At 42.2% G+C, this 19,676-nt stretch overlaps 1 protein-coding gene across 1 annotated transcript; it reads right to left on the reverse strand.

The window, feature by feature from the left end:
* Positions 1 to 99: 99 nt before the first annotated feature.
* Positions 100 to 7,272, reverse strand: golph3a (golgi phosphoprotein 3a). The gene is made up of 5 exons (XM_085786140.1): positions 7,050 to 7,272; positions 5,437 to 5,568; positions 4,665 to 4,779; positions 2,452 to 3,501; positions 100 to 2,124 (listed from the first exon to the last, which is right to left on the reverse strand). Exons 1-4 carry the CDS (start codon positions 7,248 to 7,250, stop codon positions 3,077 to 3,079), a joined length of 873 nt encoding a protein of 290 aa, XP_085642266.1. The 5' UTR covers positions 7,251 to 7,272; the 3' UTR covers positions 100 to 2,124; positions 2,452 to 3,076.
* Between the last annotated feature and the right edge of the window lie 12,404 nt (positions 7,273 to 19,676).

The raw sequence follows: 19,676 nt of genomic DNA on the forward strand, positions 1-19,676 counted from the left end.
ACTAAACGGAAACATGCAACAACTAAGCCGAGTCAAAAAAAAAAAAAAAGCTTGGTTCAAGTTTTGTGAGTTTCAAATCAAATAAAAAATTTAAATCAGTTGTATGATCAGGCACTTCCAAGCTCTTGGTTTATTTTCCAGGGTCAAAGAAAGTACACAGATTAGAGGTCCCTTTATTTAGATAACATATAATCTTTCATATTTAGTCCACAATATGAGGTGATGCATAAAACTGTTGCCCACCTCTTCTCTCTCCCCACAGTCACCATCTAATCTCTCCCAGCTCTCTGCTACATACAGCACCTGAAGGAGGCGCTCCGTAATGAGCAACGTCTTTCACAAAGATCCATGAGCTTCGTTAGCAAAAAATCTGTGTTAAAGCAAAGAACATTTGAACAAATGCGAAAATAAAATTCAGAAAATTGAGGCAATATGAAATTAAGAGCGAGGTTCATAGTGACAAGGCTTCGTTGAATGTTTGAGCACAATGTCCAACATGTGAAAGACAGTGCAGCTGATGAGCCACGGTTCTGCAGAGGTGACAGTGTGAATTTGTGCCTGATACAAATACACAAGTATATACATCAACATCTGGAATGTGAGCCCGTCTTCTGGTTCTTCTGATCGCACACAGATTTCTTTAGATGCAGTGGATTTATCTTGAGGAAATACACTTGAACAGCAAGTGTTTTGTCTCTGTGCTTCAGGCACAATGACAGGTCTGGAACTGAGGCAGACGGACAGGGAGCTGGGGAAACTGCAAACCTAGCTGTAGCTACCAGATTTATATATTGTGAGTTTAATGGGACAGGGTTTGAGCAAGCATTGGTCCAATGCTCCGTTTAAACACATCTTGTTTAGTCTCTGCATGTTCTCTATGTTATAATAAGGTACGAGACACGGTAATGTGTTTTGGAATTCGCTGTTCTACATTTTTTTGTTTATATCTGCTGTAAGACTTTTTGTCTCTAAACTGACCCAGACTTGGAAAAGCTGAGGAGAAAATCCTCATAAATGCCTCACTGCTGTGTTAAGCACCATCAATTACCTCAATTTTGATTAGATTTCAACAACTGTAGCTCACAAAGTTTAGCTGGCACCGACTGGCTCTGCTTTCCTGTTTCTGTTTCCACCACTAAATCTCAGTTTTAATCCTCAACAGCCAAATCACACACAGGCAATATCACCCCAGTCTGGGTCCTCCATCAAAAATGTTTTGATGTGAATTAAAATCAGGAATTTAATATATAGTGATTTTGGGTAGTTCAACCTAAAATTCATTTATTTAATTTATGCTTTGGAGCTTGTTTCAGCTGCGTTAGTGTGTAAATGTGCTGCCTGCCTCATTGAACAGCCTGGCAGCAGCACAGTTATTCCCTCCTAAAAGTTTCTGAGGGAGCTTCACCATAAATCCAATGAGAAAAGGCCAAAGTCAGAGGGGGCGGGAGCTCACCGAGGCTTCAAGCTAGCATTAAGTGCTGGAAGACGCCACTGTGGCTGTTTTGAAGGGTAGTTAGCTCGGAGCAGAGGGAGAGGGAGGGTTGGACAGAGCAGAGCGTTTTGCTAGCGTTTGCTTGATTCCCAGGAGCTTTACTGAAGTATACCAGTATAACCAGGGCTTTACTCACTATATTCTAGTTATCTATTTATAGTTAGCATCATTTATTTTTCCTTCACCATCATAACTATCACCTGTACGTGTCGGTGTGCGTCTCATGATGTCCGCCGTCTGTGTTCCACTCATGTTAAACATTAAATGGAGATGAGGTCTAAGTAACTGATAATAAAGTCATACAAGTCAGCAATCCATCCACCTGGAACTGTTTATAGCTTCCATGCATCTGTTAGACTTTGACTTTTTGTTTAACCATCTACCACAAACGTTCAGGTGGAGTGGAGGCGTTTAAGAAAATCATCATCCTTTGCGTCGATTACAGGTCAGGTGACCCATACGCTCTAAACTGCCTCCAAGTGCCAACGGTTATCAGCCTGTGGTTAACATGTGGTTGTTGGACCCCTCCTTCTGGTGAATGAGCTGCATCGGTGTGACCCCTCTCCCTGCACAGGATAAGCAGGTGTATGTGATGGAGGGAGGGATGGGATGGATTCAGAGGCACCAACAGACTCAGACTTAAAGCAGAAGTAAGCAGAATTGTTGTGTTAATATAAGTCTTAAATAGTTATATCTTCCGACAGCAATCACTTACATAGAGTGTTTGGTCTGAAACACGGGTCTGTCAGTCACTCTGCTCTGCTCTGAGCCGTGGAGAAAACTTTCCTTGTATCCTACAACCTTTATCCAATTAGGAGAGAGAGAACAGCATAAAGGGGCAGTCCTCTCTGTGTGTGCAGCCAAGGGATGCGCGTGAATGTGGTGACGTAGGGACGAGGGCGGGGACTGCTAACTCCATCGGCTGACAAGAAGTTAGCCAAAACGACCGGATCGCTTACTTCTGCTTTAAGGATCTGCCTCCCAGTCAATGAATACATCACATCCTTGAAAGCACCACCACCGCCACCACCGCCACCACATACAAGATGTCCACATCACAATGGTTACTGTATTCAGGTGTGTCAGGGTGGGAAACTCCAAGTCGGTTCTGCCTGCCGTACACTCTGTACCTCTAACTGTTACAGATATAAAGATTTACCAGATAGAAAACAAAAAGAGGATATGAATCAATCAATCATTTTGATTTCAGCTCCACCAACATCATCGACTCCCACTTCTTTCTTTCAAAGTTCCATATTATTATCATCATCATTATTTCTTTTTTTTTTTTTAGCAAAAGTGAACACATAAATGACATATGAAGAGGGAGGAGGGGCGGGAGGAGGAGGAGGGGTATGAAGGATCAACAAGGGCAGTTATCTGGGAGGATGAGGAGGATGAGGTGGGCCGGGGGCAACGAGGAAAGAGGGCAGCCCATTCCAAAAGTCCAGGCAGGGGGGTAAAACTGTAAGTCAGTCGAGTCACCATGTTGGGGTCAGTTCTGTGATTTCCATCCCAACGTACAATGCCACTTGAATGCCGCAACTGCTCGCTGTCCTCTTTTTTTTGCAAAGTACGGTAGCCTCATTTGGTGAAGGCGGCCACCACGGCCCATAACAGCTCGTTGGTGTTGGTTTTCATGCTCTCCCCCTCGGGCTCCAGCTCCAGCAGCAGCCGCACTCTCTTCATGGCCAGGTCGTATTGGTCGTCTAGCAGCGGGGCGAAGGCATTTTCCAGGACGTCGGAGGAATGGGCTAAGAAGATGAGAGCGAGCAGCCGCTTGTCCATTCGATGGGGGTCGTTCACCCACTTGTCCAGTACGGCCTCCTGGACCTTCTTGATGAGGCGCTGCTTGATGTTGTTGTTGGTCAGAGGATGCGTGGTCATGTCAAAGAGCAAGAAGTTCTGCTTCTCAGTGGTGAGGACGCCTTTCTCCACCAGGTTTTTGGCCAGCCGCTCGCGCACGTTCCTCAGCTGATAGTGAAGCTTCAGGGGGTTCCACGTCTCTCCTGAACACGGGCCGATAAAAACATCATCAGTTAGTGCATCGCAACAAGGAGACGTGCTCTTTTAGAAATAACAAGGTAAGAAACAACAGGGCACTGCATTTAGAGATTTTGACTTAAAGGGACAACGAGGAGTTTTGGAAAAGCAAAGCGTTTTCACACTACATTTAGGAGCCTCCGCACGCACCGTGAAATTCTTTGACCGGCACAAGACAGACTCATGTTTTCATTCATCAAGAATTAAAGTCAGAGGTTCGAAGACAATCAGATACCGTCGTAGTTCTGACCATAAACGGCGATTCGGCAGCGTTATTCTCATGACTCGCCGCGAAACCGAAAGTAAAGAAACGCTGGCCGCCACAACTAATAATAAAAAAAATAACGATAGAGACAAAACGATATATTTATCGAAAATGGGCCCATTAACAAGTGTGGGTAGCGGAGATTCATCCACATTAACGTGAGACTTTTTTATAACCAAATAGAAACTCCTCGTTGTCCCTTTAATAAATGTGTGAATATGTAAAATATTTCCTATAGTTCTTAGAGAAGCTAGTTCCAAATGCATAAGAGAGCAGAGGTATTTTATCTGTACCTAAAGAGATCAGTAAGATTAGCAGAAGCAGAAACAGGGTTTTTGTGTTCCTTCATGCTGCAGCAGCCTCTCCTCTTTGCCTGTCTCTGCTCTGTGCTGGTGTTTGACTGAGGTGGGACACAGAGCAGACAGCAAGGCAGACAGCAGGGCAGAGGCCTCAGAGGAGGATGTGATGACGGGAGAGGTGAAACGTAGGGGTGGGCGATAAGGCAATAAGCCAATCGGAGCACGTTTAAACAAGCCGAGACCTGCAGAAAAGTGATATCGTCTGCTTTTCTTTCAGTCTTCTGTCCACGTCAAGGGGTACGAAGCCTTTTTATTTAGTGCACCTCAAACAAAAGCCGTTGTTTTTAAATCCTCTTTATGTTTCTCAAGATTCAGTGCAAACTATTTACATATAGATACAAAGGTCTATGCGTGCTATTGCTGCAGACATACGCTATGTCATGTAAAGCTCAAAGTGAAGCTGGGTACAAGCAGAAGGAGGAAGCGAGGCTCTGTTCTGTCACAGGTCTCCTCACAGAGTTAGCACCAGAACGAGACTGTGAGCCGATAAGGCCGATGAACTCACCGCTGAGCAGTTCAATCCAGCTCTGCACCGTCTCCGGCGGCTGCGTGTCTTTGATGTGTTTCAGCGCTTCGTCCAGCAGCACATCACCTGTTGGAGCATCCGACTTACAAATGACCTGCGGAGTTCATTCAGAGCGATGACAGGCGGTTACAATGTGTGATCGTCATCAGACGGCTGCTGAAAATAATGTACCAAGGCCCTGCTCACATCACTGACTGGATTCCACTGTCACACGCCAGACACTAAAGCTGCTGACACTTAAATCAAATGCATATCAAAAGACAAACAAGATAAATTGTGTGTGCGGCTATAAAAATGAGTGATGAGGTGACAAATGCCCATCAGTTACCCAAAAGCCCCGGCTGACATCTTAAAATGTCTAATTTTGTTCAGCCAACAGTAAAAAAAAAAAAGATATTCAGATTGAATCCTCACAGTGGAAAAGCTGCAGCGCATTTTTTACTAAATGCACAATCTGTGTTGTTTATTAATCATCTGTTGATATTTTATGAAAATAAAAGAAAGAGACTTTTAATGATAAGGGAATATGGAGGAGATGCGGGTTATGGTGTGTAGAGGTTGTTGTTGTTGTTATGAGTCTGTTGGAATTGGTCATGGTTGTATCCTAAATGTCTCCCTCATTCACACTTTCCTACACACTATCAAGTGTGGCAGTAAAATGAAAATAACAAAACAAAGAAAAACAGTTTTGGATACTACTTTGAAAGTAACCATAGTATTTACGCAGTACAAGCAGAAACACATGTCCCACCTTCCTGGCCAGCAGACCTTTCCTCCTCATGCCACACGCCTCCAGCTGGAGGCGGCCTCGCAGGGCCAGTTCAATCAGCATGCACCCTCGCAGCCCCGATGAGATGCAGTCGTTCCAGAAGGAGGTGTAGCCCTGCATCAGGGGAGAGGTTTGTCAGAAAGCTACCATGTAATAACAACAGAGGACCTGCTGATGGTCAACATGGCCAGTGTAAATATGCAAAACTAAAAAACACCTAGTCACAAATGGTTTTAAACACAGTGGTATAGAAAATGTGGCACCAGATCTCTACTACTGGGTTTCCATTATGGCAACTACAACAGTAATCATCTTTAAATGTGTAATCAATTTTGGCATCATACCACTCATTAAACATAAATGCCATGCCCATTAATTCGTAACTTGAAAAGCTAAACATCAAGACGGATGCAGCCTTGATACTGACAGGAAAACAAGAGTCAGTCTCAGCAATTACTGTATCTCTGAAGTTCTATACTAGTAGTGCTTAATATGGTATGCAGGGGTAGTTTTGTCACGAATGAGCAGCAAGCTTGTTGCAATAGATTTATGAATGTCTGTTGTGGGGTATCTATTTCTACACTTGTTGAAACCGACACATGAACACTTCATTTAAAACCACTTGTCACACACTGGTTTCACATCTTGTGTAAATGACTTGCACAGTTGTTTTGATTCAACTTGTTGACATTTGACTGTTGCGATAAATACCGGTATGCAAATACTAGGTTTGTCCAAGAGTTTATTAGAGGTTGTGTTTTTTGATCCGTGTCAGCAAACCCCCCACAGGCTAATTACCTCCACAGAGAGAAAAACAGTAATGTTACAATCGGTGTGTGTGTGTGTACTGTACTGACAAAGAAGTGTGCCTTTATGTGTCTGTGGTTTAATCAGTGAACAGGTCACATTACAGAATGACCCCACAGCAGCAGATTAAATCCACTATTATTGAACAGTTCTTGTTACTTATAGATGATTAACCATCTGTTTGCATTACACTTAACCCTGGTACATCGTTTTCTCTATACCAGGCATGTCAAAAACTATTCCTCAAAGGGCCGTGTGGCTGCTGGTTTTTGTCTCAACCAAATAAGAGCACACAGTTTGACCAATCAACTCTCTGAAGACTGAGATCAGTTGATTAAATAAGTCAAATCTAGTGTGTTGTGCTGCTGCTGCTGCTGCTGCTGCTTGGTTGTAACAAAACCCCTGCAGCCACACCGGCCCTTTGAGGAATAGTTTGGACATGCCTGCTCTATAACGTTACCCCTATTAGCTTAACTTACACATGTAAAGACAGTTCAAATACCGTCTGTCATGGGACACTATCTGATTAAACGACCACAGTTGATCATATTAAAGACTATTTGTTTCCTCAATGTTAACAATTTCCTTCCAGAAGTCGTTTGAACAACCGCGTTAGCTCCCTTTATTGTTGTTAGCCACAGCTAACAGCTAACAGCAATGCTAACGTTATCTTGGGGGAAAATAAAGCTAACACGTTAGCTTCGTCTCCGGGCGTTCAGATATAACCAACCTCTGTATTATTATTATATATATTCATATATATATATTTTACATGCTTGTGACATTACCTCTCGGTCTTTCAGTCCCAACAACAACACCTCCTCCATCAGGGTCAGACGTGTTTCTTTGGAGTCGCCGCTGTCGTCGTCGTCCGGCTGCTCGTCTCCGCGCCGGGGCTCGTCGTCCTCCTCGCCGCCGGACGGACGCTCTTTGTCGGCGGTGGTCCGCCTCTGCACAAGGCCGGAGCTCCGCTGAGTCAAGGAAGTCATGTCTGCCGGCGAGTTGGTTAGCAGCACAGCAGGCTCGACGACGACGACGACGACGACGAAAACAGGACGCCTCGGCTCGGCTCGGCTCGGACGGACACTGGCCCGAGATGTTTGTGGTTCACTTACTTGTTGTTGTCAACAACCATATATATAGGAGTGACCGAGTCGACCACCCACCCACCCCGAGTGTAGCTCAGCGCGGACGGACAGACAGACAGACAGACAGACAGACTGCTGCGGCCCGGGAAACCCTTGTCATCCAGGAGGACTGCGCTCCCCTCTGCCTGCCTGCTTTGCCTTGACTTCGTCCGCAGCAGCTATATAATGTCTGTCTAATATGGCGCCGTGTGTGTGTGTGTGTAAATGTGCTACCGAAGTTATCCAGCAGGTAGAGACCGAGGCAACCTGAATAACTTCAAGTTAGTAGCCTACACTGAATGCAACGTCAGCGACTTCAAAATACACTGACACACACCACAGTTAACTTACCCTCTAAAAAAATAGAAATAGGCCACTCCATTCAAACACTAGGCTACACCGTATGAAAATCAGAAAAACTAGGCTACAAAAACATTAGACATTTACAATTCACTAAAAACGTATGTATGATTATTTGAAAAGATAATCAAATAGATGTATAAATTCTGTTTTTTGTTTTGTTTTGTTTTTTTTTAACTACAGTTAGGTCCTTTCTGCATCATTTTAGGCCATGACTTCAAATCCTGTCAGTCATCAAATAAAAAAACAAAAACAAAAAAGCTCAGTTTTATAATAGCCTATAGCTACACAGCCTATGAGCCTGATAGTCACACTGCTGTTTATATTGCCTTGTTTATCACAACATTTACAATATTAATTTAGCCTATGTTTAGCTGTTAAAGGTCACTATTAAGCAGTAGCTATTTTATTTAAAGTGTTGATTGCTAGCAAGATCTATTATTGGTTTTGATAACCAGGAATCTATCTAAATCTAATTGGGTCTCTCATCCTTCTCTCTTGAGCTCTATTTAGGCCTACAACATGACAGCAAATCATAAGAGAGGAGGCTCTCTGAATGGCTCTTTCTAAGCGATGCAATAAAAAGCATAAAAGGCCTATAACATAGGCCTACTTCAGGTAAACAAATTTCCGTTTAAAAAACAAACTATTACTATTGACCTCTTTTCCACTGGCAGCTTGCCTTTCAGACCTTACACAAGAGTGAACTTCTAGTGGTGTGTGGTGGAAACTGGTAAAACAGATCTTATCAAAAGAGTGAAATTAGCACCAGTGGTGGGCTGGGGCAATGACACATGAATTTGACTCCATTCCAAGCCACCCTTTTAACATAGACCACCAAACCTCTAATTTTGTGGGCTAACCATATTTGTTGATGTAATGGTTAAAAGATCATACATTTTGCTGCTATGCTCACTGGTGAGGAAAGTTGTCCAAATTACAAAATACATAAATCAAAATGCATTTATACCATGAGCTATATTTGGTGTCTGGGAAATGTGCCAGTGCTCCTGACTTGCACTCAACTCGTGATAGCATGTTTATGAAGGTGTTGTGTTTACATCAAAGCCAGAACTGGACCCATAAATACCCAACAGAGTCATTTGACCAATGGGGAATGAATGCCAGTTGAACCCTTTTTCCATTACTGAGTAAAATGTGTTAGAGGTTTTTATTTTTAATCTTTTTTTTTATTTTTATTTTATATTAGGGGTATCAGAAAAATCCAATCCTGCAAGAATGGATGGTGGGTCCAGTGTGTGTTCAGAGGCTACCACCATCAAGTGTGCAGATTGCGTAAGGTGAGAAACAGTGTCCTGCAGACTTTGTTTGCCCATGCAGTGTCTTTTCTGTAGCGTAAACGGACCTTGTTGCATCAACAGGACTGGAGACTGTTTTGTAGAATACGTCCACCCCTATCAACAAGTAGTGAAACATTACCTTCTACTTTTACAGAAGCAGAAGAACCACATTCACTGAAGAAGAAAAAAAAACATGGAGAACTTAATCTTGTCACAATTATGACTTGCAGTCTGAGAAAAACATCTCATTATAAGGAAAGGGCTGAAATTTACATGTTTGGATTCATTTCAGATATGCAAGCTGCTTCTGAGTGAATACAGTGGCTTCAAAGACACCTGCCAGAACAAGCCCAAGGATTTAAGATGCCTCCATGTCTGTTCCCATGGTGCTCCTAAGTATCCTATCAGTTTTCTCTGATTACACGATATGAAACATAATTATGGCAAAAAAGTGGCAAGAGTCCAGTGGTGAGCTGAGCCAGAATGCAAAACTCGCAAGCTCTCAAGTCAGTCTTTATTTATGAGATTCTTGAGAGAGTGTCAAGTTACAAATATCTGGGCATTTGGTTGGATGACGAACTGTCTTTTAAAACTCATATCTCTGAACTTACCAAAAAACTTAAGGGAAAATTATCATTCTTTTATCGTAATAGATCTTGTCTGTCAATGGAATGTAGAAAAGAACTTGTTCAGGCCACTTTCTTATCTGCACTTGATTACGGTGATGTCATTTACATGCATGCTGCTCTCTCTACATTGAAACCCCTGGATGCACTTTATCACTCCTCTCTTCGTTTTATTACTGGAGATGTGTTCCGAACCCATCACTGTGTTCTTTATAATAAGGTTGGCTGGCCATCCTTAAGTGTAAGGAGGGAACAACATTGCATGGTTTTTATTTACAAAGCCTTACTTGAAATTTTACCTGTTTATCTTACCAGCTTAATCTCACTTAGAGTCTGTAACTTACACACTCGTTCACAGGACACCTTGGTTTTACAAATTCCAAGTATCAGGACAGAATTGGGGAAGACTGCCTTTCAGTTTTATGCACCCCAAAAGTGGAATAATCTACAAAACTGTCTGAAACTGGATCATCTTATTTCCTTAGATAGTTTTAAAAACTTATTATCGAATGTTTTTCAACCTGTATGTAATTGCGAATCATGACCTTGTATACTGTATAATTGTGTTTTTGTAATCAGGGCGTCATTGAAAAAGAGAGCTCGCTCTCAATTGACCTTCCCTGAATAAATAAAGGAGAAATGAAAATCCCCCATCTATGATCATAAAGAGCTGTAGAATGTTACTAGGGAGAGGGAAATCTGGGCTCTGATGGATAGTAATAATAATTGTCATCATAATACTTATAAATAAGTAGTTATATAGAAATCTACACATAGGCTACATGCCCACACACATGTACTTTTTTTCTAAATGCAATGCAATGCAAATGCTTTATTGACTTCTGTGGACTTTTTATTTTGTAGTTTCACTTTTATTTTTTATTTCTAATCTGGAGACTTTTACTTCCAAATGCACTTTTTTTGGGGGCCAGTTTATTCTGTGACATAACCACGCCCTCTCATTTGCATAATACAGAAAAAAAGAAAGAAGCCTGGAAATAAGAATGGGAAATGTGGCATTTTAAAATATAATTTGTGGAGATAAAAAGTTCATGTCCCCTTAAAAAAATGTCCAATTGTATTTTGTATTTTATATGGATACTTACTGATTGACTCCCATACACATTTACAGTCAGTCTGTTCATAAGCTTAGGCTATATGTTTCAAAATGTATAACAGTTTATAGGCCTAGGCTATATCATAGGATTTAATTCATTTATTATTGAATTGCAGGGTCTTCCATAGATCTGGTGGTGCCTTGATGGAGCAAAGCGGGAACTCAGTGAGCTGCTCTCCGCCACATCGCCTCTCGCTGGTCAGCAGCATCACACACACACACACACACACACGGTCGTCGGAGGAAGTGGAGCCAGGGAGGAGGCGGAGTTCAGGCCACAAAACAGCCGCCTCAACAAAATGTGAAGCCCGAAGCTCCGCCCTTCGCCTGGAGCCGAGGAGGAGGAGGAGGACGTCCAGCCAGGGCGGCCGAATGAAAGCTCATCAAACCCCCGATACCTGCGGATAAAGAAAGAAAAGCGGAGCAGCTCCACACTGAACGGCCGCTCCTCTGACGCCTCTTCCCCGTTCCTGGAAGGTTTCTGTTGAATGGAGATTTAAAGTCTGGAAACACTTTTTTTTTGTTGGCTTCAAGCTGAGCGGATTGAACGAACCGCCAAGACGCTTTAATAAGTTGCGTGTGTAGTTTTTCAGAGGAGAACTAGGTAACCTCTGTGCCTAGTTAATCTTTTTTTTTTTTTTTTTTTTTTTTTTAATATAAAAACACCCTTCAACATGGAATATCCTGATGCTTTCACTGGGATTAGGAGTCTGCGAAGTTCATGACCATGTAGCCCAAAAGGTAGGTACGGTCTCCTCTGCTCTCTGCTTTTTCATACTGACACAGTCTGATGCAGCCTGCATGGCATGTTGAACAGCCACTATTGTCCTGTCAGGTTGTGTTTACAGAGTTGTTTATTTGTTGGGATACAATGTAATTATATAGTCTCGAATCAATCAATCAACCAGACCCAGAGTAGAGTAAAGAGTCTGGCTGGCTGCTGGTTGGCTGAGCTGCTTGCTGCTTGTTGTTGGCTGCCTGGCTGCTGGCTCTCTCTGTCTGCACACACTTACTACTACTTTTCCTAAAGAAAGAAATAAAAAAAATAGACATTTAATCAGTTTAGCTATTCCAATTCATTCCTAATGTGCTGGGTGTGAAGGGTAAGGCTATAGCAGAGGCTGAGTTCACCATCAAAACTCAGAGCCGTTATTTGAACTGCAGCAGTCTGTGTTGTTTTTGTCGTGGCAGCCGCCTGCCTGCACAGACTTTTTCCTTGTGACCACATCATGCTGCATTTTCCAACCCGAGTCAAACCCACCACTGTGACTCGTAGTTGCGTTAATAAATGAGTTTTAATACTTGCAGAGACAAAACCAAAGCAGCACACTGTGTGTAATGTAGGGTTGAGTGACGCTGCAGCTCTGTAGAAGACACATCCATTGAGCACATCCGCCTGTCAGCCTGTGTGATTCCTCCTCCGTCTCTGTCATGACGGTTAGATTGGTTTACCTTCTGCCTTCCTGCTGAGGAAGCCTCGCTCCTCTCTCTGCGACTCCGTTCACTGGTTTTCTCAAGCTTTTCCAAAAAAAAAGAAAGGAAGAAAGAAAGAAAGAAAGAAAATGACCTCACTGTGAAATAATGTGATAGCTTTTACATCTACAGGCTGCCATCCAGACTGCTCTGATCATTCCCAGTCTACCACCTTCAGGAACCAGACAGAAGCGATTTACAGTTTACGCTTCAGTTCTGCGTGGACCGTGTTGCTGAGACTTCTACCTACTGTACCTAGAGTAGACAGTGTTTGTGTATCTGCTCATTCAGTCATTTTCCTTTCCTTCTCGTGGGGGGATCCATACAGAACCAGATGTTTCCACTCTATCAAATCACACATGTTGAGTGTGATGGATGCTATAGAGGAGAGGCTGCAAGCAACAGCTCTCCATCACTGTCTTTTTATTCAGTATGAACACAAAGAGAGGATTAAAAGCATACCACAGACTAAGAAAAGGGAAAGAAAAAAACACAATAATGATGAATACAGAAAAGTTTGTTATTTATTGATACATTTCTTGCATAATTACTTGATTTAAAAAAGAAAGAACAGCCTGTTTGTGCATCCAATGTGGTTTCGGGTTTTGCCTGACCCAGCCTCATGGTCAATGTGTGTGTGAGCGGCGGTGTTACATTAAAACATGAGCTTTAAATTGGGTGCTGCTGAAAATTTGTAGCTGTCACCACGCTATTCTTAAAAGAAGAGTCAGGGTTATTAGGATATAGACACGGCCTGAAATAGTAGGCTATTATATTATTAGTCTATATTACATTGGGGTGCTGGCACAAAGATCACATGATGTTATTGAGCGCGATCACACTCCATAATCTGCATCCTGTTTCTGCTCTGATTTTACTCTTAAAGTCTTGACAGGAATCTTTCATTATCGTGAGGTCTGCTTCTTCTTTCTATAGTGTTTGTTCACTTGGATGGCTCATTATAGCGAATTTGCATGGCCAGCTCTGTTGTTTATTAATGAGGTGATACAGTATGTGCAAGTGTTTCAATTTGAAACTTCAGTTTTTGCTGACCAGCTATCTTCTGGCTCGTCCGGCCTCGTGTCTCTCATCCCGCAGGCTGCAGAGCAGAACAAAGATTGCTGTCTCCAGCTACACTTTGCGTGCTATAGCTCTTTAATAGTTAACATGGTCTGGTTAGCAATGACAGAATCTTCACAATTAAATGTTTTAATATAGAAACTTTAATGACGCAATCTGTGCGATCCATCATCAGGGAGAATCAAATGATTCAGTCGGGTCCCTGCATTCGCGTTCTTGTATATTTTTTTTATTTATTAGTAATTTCTATGGGAACAGTTTTAACAACAGTTTGAACTCACGACAAGTCACAACAAGTTGAATTTCACTCTGGACAAAAACAAGAGCTTAAATGAACAAAAAAAGTGCATTAACCAGAATCCCTGATAAAGACGTTTAATCCTGAACCAGTTCACTAAATCCATCTTCACTTACTGTTTCTGAACACGTACAAACTCGCTTTGCTGCTTCACTTCAGCTCTCTCCAGTTCCCTGCACAGATCTCATGTAGAACAAGCTACAATACATGGAGCACATTCATTATGCTACCCACCCACTCACCCACCCCAGATATCCTCTCTCTAAAACGCTTCCTATGAATGAGACAGGCGTCAGCTGTCTGAGTTACAGTAGATGGAGTATGAAATATCCTCTTTGTGTTGCCGTCCTTCTGCTGCAACTTGGCAAGGAAACATTGTTCGGAGACAAGAGGATTGAATTTCAGAGTAAAAAAGATTACAACTTTAGGAAATACCTCCTGATTAGATTAACCCCGGACCACTGGCGCATCTCACTAACGTCAAGATGAACACGGGCTGCGTCTTCCATCACTTACACAGAAATCAAATTAGGAGTAGAGGAGGAAACTATCAAAGCTAATAAAACTTGTTTCGATGGACTTGCCGGCACGTGACTGTTGTCTTAAGACAGAAGTGGAGAAATGTGAAGCCCTCCTTAAAATACGAGGCGTGGGCACTGTTTGTTGTGATAGACTATAGGGCCTCAGAGGGAGGGACACAGCGGATGATTCTAGCTTATTGTCTAGTCAAGTCAAGTTTTTACAAGCACGCTGTGTTGTAAACATTCATGTCTGAGCAGACTGGAAGCAGATAAGAGCATATTCCTGAGGCGACTTTGAGCAGTTGGTTATTTTGGAGCATCTGTTGCGTTGTATACAATCAGTATCAGGGTCCTGACTGTGTCCACAACACCTCTGCTCATCTTTATACACAGTTGCTGTTTGTGAGTCCTGGGTCTCCAAACCTCCACAAAGCATTTCTTTTCTTCACATAGCGGCACCCTCCACAGGAGAAAAGGGGACGACAGATGGTTTTAGGTGAAATTGTTGCAACTGGAGATGATTATAAGAGTTACCAAAATGTTAAACATGATTGGAAACATCTCACACGGAGGCTCCCACACTTGACAGGAGCTCCAACCCAGTTTTACTCAGTTTGCACAGCAGCTAGCAGCTCACTGTTTCTCCAAACGTGTTGATTATTATTAGAATTTAAAAAGGTAATACTTTCTACCATGACTGACAATGGAATTGGTGATCATTTAATTTGAATTGGATTCAAACCATTTCAGTCAGAGTTAGGGTTGCAAAAGGGTGGGAAATTTCCAGTAAATTTCCGGAAAATTTCCAGAAACTTTCCATGGGAAGTTAAACTGGGGAATTTTGGAAATATTCCAAATTGGAAACTTTCCATGAGAATTATGGGAATTATTGGGAATTTATGGGAATTAACTGGAAATTGGGGGTAATTTAAACAAACTGTATCATATCCAAACATAAATGCAAATATTTTGTTTTGTCAGAAGCAGACATCCATGCAAAATAATACAATTAAAAAACATTGCATCTGATTTATTTGTGAGTAGAATTGAGAACAATCAATTATTTTACTGAACAACAAAAACATGAATGTTGAGTAAAATATTACTAGCCCCCCCCCCCAAAAAAAAAAAGTAAGCAGTGTGCAGTGTGCATGTGATTGAGGAATAGCCTAGATATGCAAGTGTACTTGCATTAAATCTGGTTGTTTTAGCCAAGATTATGCTACAATATATTTCCCCCAACTATATTTAAGTTCCCTGTTAAGGGCCAACCTTCAATTTTGTACATTTGGGATGTATTCCTGTTTATTCCCATATATTCCCATGGAAAGTTTCCAACTTTGAAAATTCCCGGAATTTTGCAACCCTAGTCAGAGTGAATATGGAAGTCATTTGGTCAGAGCAGGAAGAAGAGGGGAAGCACCTGATGCTGCTTTTGAAATAATAGGCTATAATAGTGACAGTGTAGGTCTGCCCTAACAAACACACACCACATATATGCACAGATGCAGTTGGTGTGTGAACTTCGCAGTTAGTGACACTATGATCAGGTCGCGTGTGTGTGTGTGTGTGTGTGTGTGTGTGTGTGTGTGTGTGTGTGTGTGTGTGTGTGTGTGTGTGTGTGTGTGTGTGTGTGTGTGTGTGTGTGTGTGTGTGTGTGTGTGTGTGTGTGTGTGTGTGTGTGTGTGTGTGTGTGTGTGTGTGTGTGTGTGTGTGTGAAAGTGTTGGACTCCAGCTCTGGACAGAGTCCGGCTGCTCTGCCTCTGTCTGCACGCTGCTCACAAACTGCTGACCACAGCTCGCCACGGCCTGAAACAATAAATATGTCTAATCCCCGGCATGTTCCAGCCCCCGTTCAGGCTCAAAGCCCCCCCCAATCAGTCGCACCTCCAAACAAACCATGTCCTCTTCTACACGCTGTAATAATAACCAAGTTTAACCGGACTTCGTCGTGCCACACAGACTCTCTCCTCGGCTGCTGTGGTGAGGTTTTCCTATCTTCGTTTCAGTTGATTTCGAGCCGTTGCTGGCTGCTGCTGACATGGTGATGTGCTGCTCTGGGTAGGTCTGTGGTATTCATGTGTGATATGACCCATCAGTCACTGTCACATGGCTTAGAGTAGTGGTTTTAATGGTGGTGGTCTTTACTTCAGAGGAGGCAGAGAGAAATCAAGCAGATGAGGAGCAGGAAAAATGACGCTAGGTTACCTGGTGGTGGCACAACATTGTTGCTGTTTTCTGATTGTGTCCGTGCAGTTTGATGTCAGTTATCACTATCAGGATTGATCAAGGCTTTTTCTAAAGACTTATTGATGTTGGATTTATTGATTAAGAACCTAAACCTGATTCTTTGTTGTAGGCTACATCAGTTGTCAGTCACATAAGCAGAGAGCAAAGGTCCAGCTAAAATGTTGCAGTTTGGAAAAGCGAGAGCAGTCCAACAGTTTGTAACCTGTGGTGCAAGAGTTTCACAAGATAATAACAGAGCTATGTTCAATACTATGGCATTTAAAAAAATAAACAGTCAGTTCAGTCACTGTAATGCACTATTTTGGTGCAAAACTAGTGCAAACCAAAGCTGCACTGTGGGACTGTGCAAGAGCCATATAAAAATACTTTAAGTTTGTAAAATAAAACATGACCGAACAGCATGGATTCAGGAATTTTAATCTCTTAATGTATTGCAGAGCTATTCTATTGTCATGCATATCCATTAGATTGATTCTAATAACTTTTACGTATTTGAAGATGTGCACTGTAATACTAGTATCAGATGGGCTCTTGGATGGAAGACATGGAGCTTCAACCACCATCAAATTGACTTCATGATCATGGGAAGACTGTATAGAAGATGAAAAAGGTAGCTAATCTTTGTCCAAGATCATCCAATCAGTATTGATTGTAATAACTCAATAAGTTGGGTGTGTAGCGCAATCCTCAGCAGCCATCTTGGCAATGACCCTGGGCTAACAAGATCAGAGCCGTAACTCACCGGTCCAATTTGATTAAAAACAAACAAACAAACAGATTTAGTGATTTTGCTGCAAAATAGAAATAAAACCTTTTTCCACCAGCCATACTATCCATTGGGTCCATGACGTGCATTAGTGCAACAACACCATTGGCTTGATAATGGCTGTTATGAGGTTAACGATTGGCTTGTTTAGGGGAAGGGATGGGACATGTGTCACATCTTTGGTGTAAACCATTTTGTTTTTATGGTATCATGTCAACAAAGGTCCAGTATGTCTGCTGGCAGTGGACCTTTCGATGGGTCGTAGGGATGAGAAGAACTGCGTGGGTTTGGAGTTGTTGTGTTTGTCAGATTTGGTAACATTGGTGCTCCACCTGTTAAAGAACTCAAAGTTTCAGCAACTCTTGTTTATCAGCTGTTTACATCATGTAGAAAATCAATAAATATAGGCTACTGTTTGTGGGCTAAAACAAAATAAGTTACATCAATTGCTTCCTTCGTCTGGCAAGTTTCAGAATTTACCACTTTTTCTCACAATTCAACACAATAAAAGCTTAATTGCTTAAACTTTTGGACCAAATTTGGCACAGTATACCGGTGCGTTGATACAGGGTTTCCATCACCACTGCAGCTGCAGAAAGTCTTTTAACAGACTGGCCTGGTTTTGCAGCACATTCTGTTAAACTGGGCACAAACCACTGGAATGGACTCGTATTAAACCATTTAAAACTGCATTGGAAAAACTGCTAATTCATTTGTGATTGTCAGAAATGACAGGAAGAATGTTCCCCTGCTGGGAGCGATATACGGCGTAGAGAGGAGAGACAGTCGCATGACGGTGGGTTTAAAAAAAGTCCAAGGACCCGTTGCGAGAATCGGTGTCAGCGGCTGATTGACGTGCACAGACCACAGTGGACCACACCAGACCAGGGTTGTTCCTTTATTCTGTAACAGTGTGACATTTGGGATGAACTGAAATGGGGCTTTTTCTAATCTTTGGCCATATGGCGCCAGGAGAGAAGCAGGGTGGAGGGGGAGGGTGGGATGAGACATGTAGGTCAGTCTCAAACAGGGAACAAAGAGTGGGAAACTAATCCTTGTTGTTAAACTGGAAGGTATGGGCACGTTTGGTTAAGCCACCTCTAGTGCGTGTGTGTATGGGTATGCGTGCACTTGTTGTGAATGGAAGAGATGACATGCAGGTTGTCGTATACTGACGATGCTCAAACTTTTCCACTGTAATAGATACTTTACTGTAGTTTGGTGAGGTTAATGTAGGTTTATGAGGTCAATGTTGGTTTATGAGGTTAATGTAGGTTTATGTTTGGCCATATTCAGATGATAAGGTTCATTTTAAGAGTCAGAGTGTCACTAATGCTTTTCCTTGTAGCCTTAATTCCAGTGAGGACAAAGTCCACAGCTTCAGCACTTGAGTCACTAGCTATATCAGTCCTCCTGGTTGAGCTTGGACTACTTTGCTTTTAAAAATACTGAAATACTCAGAAGTAGCTAGATTTCTCAACACATTTCTCAACACATTGTTTGATATTTACACATTTAGGAGTACCTAATAATAGGAAAGAGTGAAAGAAACAATGTGACTGATTGTAGAACCTGAGAATAACAAGCTTATAAAATTTGACGATAGGAATGTAGCAAAACACAACTGAATCAACAATTTTATTTTCAATTTTCATTTAGGCTATAGATTATAGATTTTTAGGCTGTATATTGAGTCTTTCTAATATTTCTTCACACAGAGGCCTTCATTTAAGGCTGCAGTATTCATCCTAGAGATATCATTTCAAAAGCTAAATTGGTGCTGACCAGACTGTCAACTGTTGAAAACTAGCAGTTAACCTTTCTACCTGTTCTATCTCACAGCACCTAGCCAGCTAACAGCAGCTAGCCCACTGCTAGTACCGCAAATGTCTTTGTTGGTCCTTGCTTGTAATTTGCACATTATTTGGTATTTTGCCTGTAATATTTTCTACAACTAAGCAACTTCCGTTTTACACAGAGGTGTATCATGTGGATCTGAAAACATCAGGTCTAAGACTCTATAATTTGGGTGTTTTGGCCTCTTTTGGACCTGACTGGTACTGTCGCTGAATGTCATGCAGCTGTTTTTGCCATGGTCACACCCTGATTACACCTATGTGGATGGACACCTTGTAAACGAGCTGACCGCGGTTTCTAATGCAGGTGGGCAGCTCCGAATCTGCATCAACACAGACTGAAGGTCTTTAATTCTGTTATGAGGGTTGAGCCAGAGATTATGTCGAGAGGGGGAGGGCTCCATTCAGAGGGATTTAGGTCGTTACTGGAAATGTCATGTTAATACTGTTGTTATTTAACGGATGTGTGTCAGCACAGCAGCTGATGAACTGATTCAGTTTCCATCTCTCTGTCTGAAGATTAGACTGTAAAGCCTTTATGAAGAGGCGTCTTTCACTCAGCCTCATTACACGGTTGCAGGCACCGTGACACACACAGGAGACTGTCATCATCAGGCTCCTGAAACACTTTTTAATAAAC

This window comes from Trachurus japonicus, chromosome 9, assembly GCF_045865225.1.
Source record: "Trachurus japonicus isolate A0001 chromosome 9, Traja_1.0".
In the NCBI taxonomy this organism is placed as follows: Eukaryota; Metazoa; Chordata; class Actinopteri; order Carangiformes; family Carangidae; genus Trachurus; species Trachurus japonicus.

Bases quoted from the DNA above. Each gene is read 5' to 3' on its own strand.
- golph3a (XM_085786140.1), bottom strand. From the start codon at position 7,250: ATGACTTCCTTGACTCAGCGGAGCTCCGGCCTTGTGCAGAGGCGGACC. The intron at 5,569-7,049 runs GTAATGTCACAA...CCCCTGATGCAG, and splicing joins TGGGACTGAAAGACCGAGAG to GGCTACACCTCCTTCTGGAA. The intron at 4,780-5,436 runs GTGGGACATGTG...TGAACTCCGCAG, and splicing joins AAGGTCTGCTGGCCAGGAAG to GTCATTTGTAAGTCGGATGC.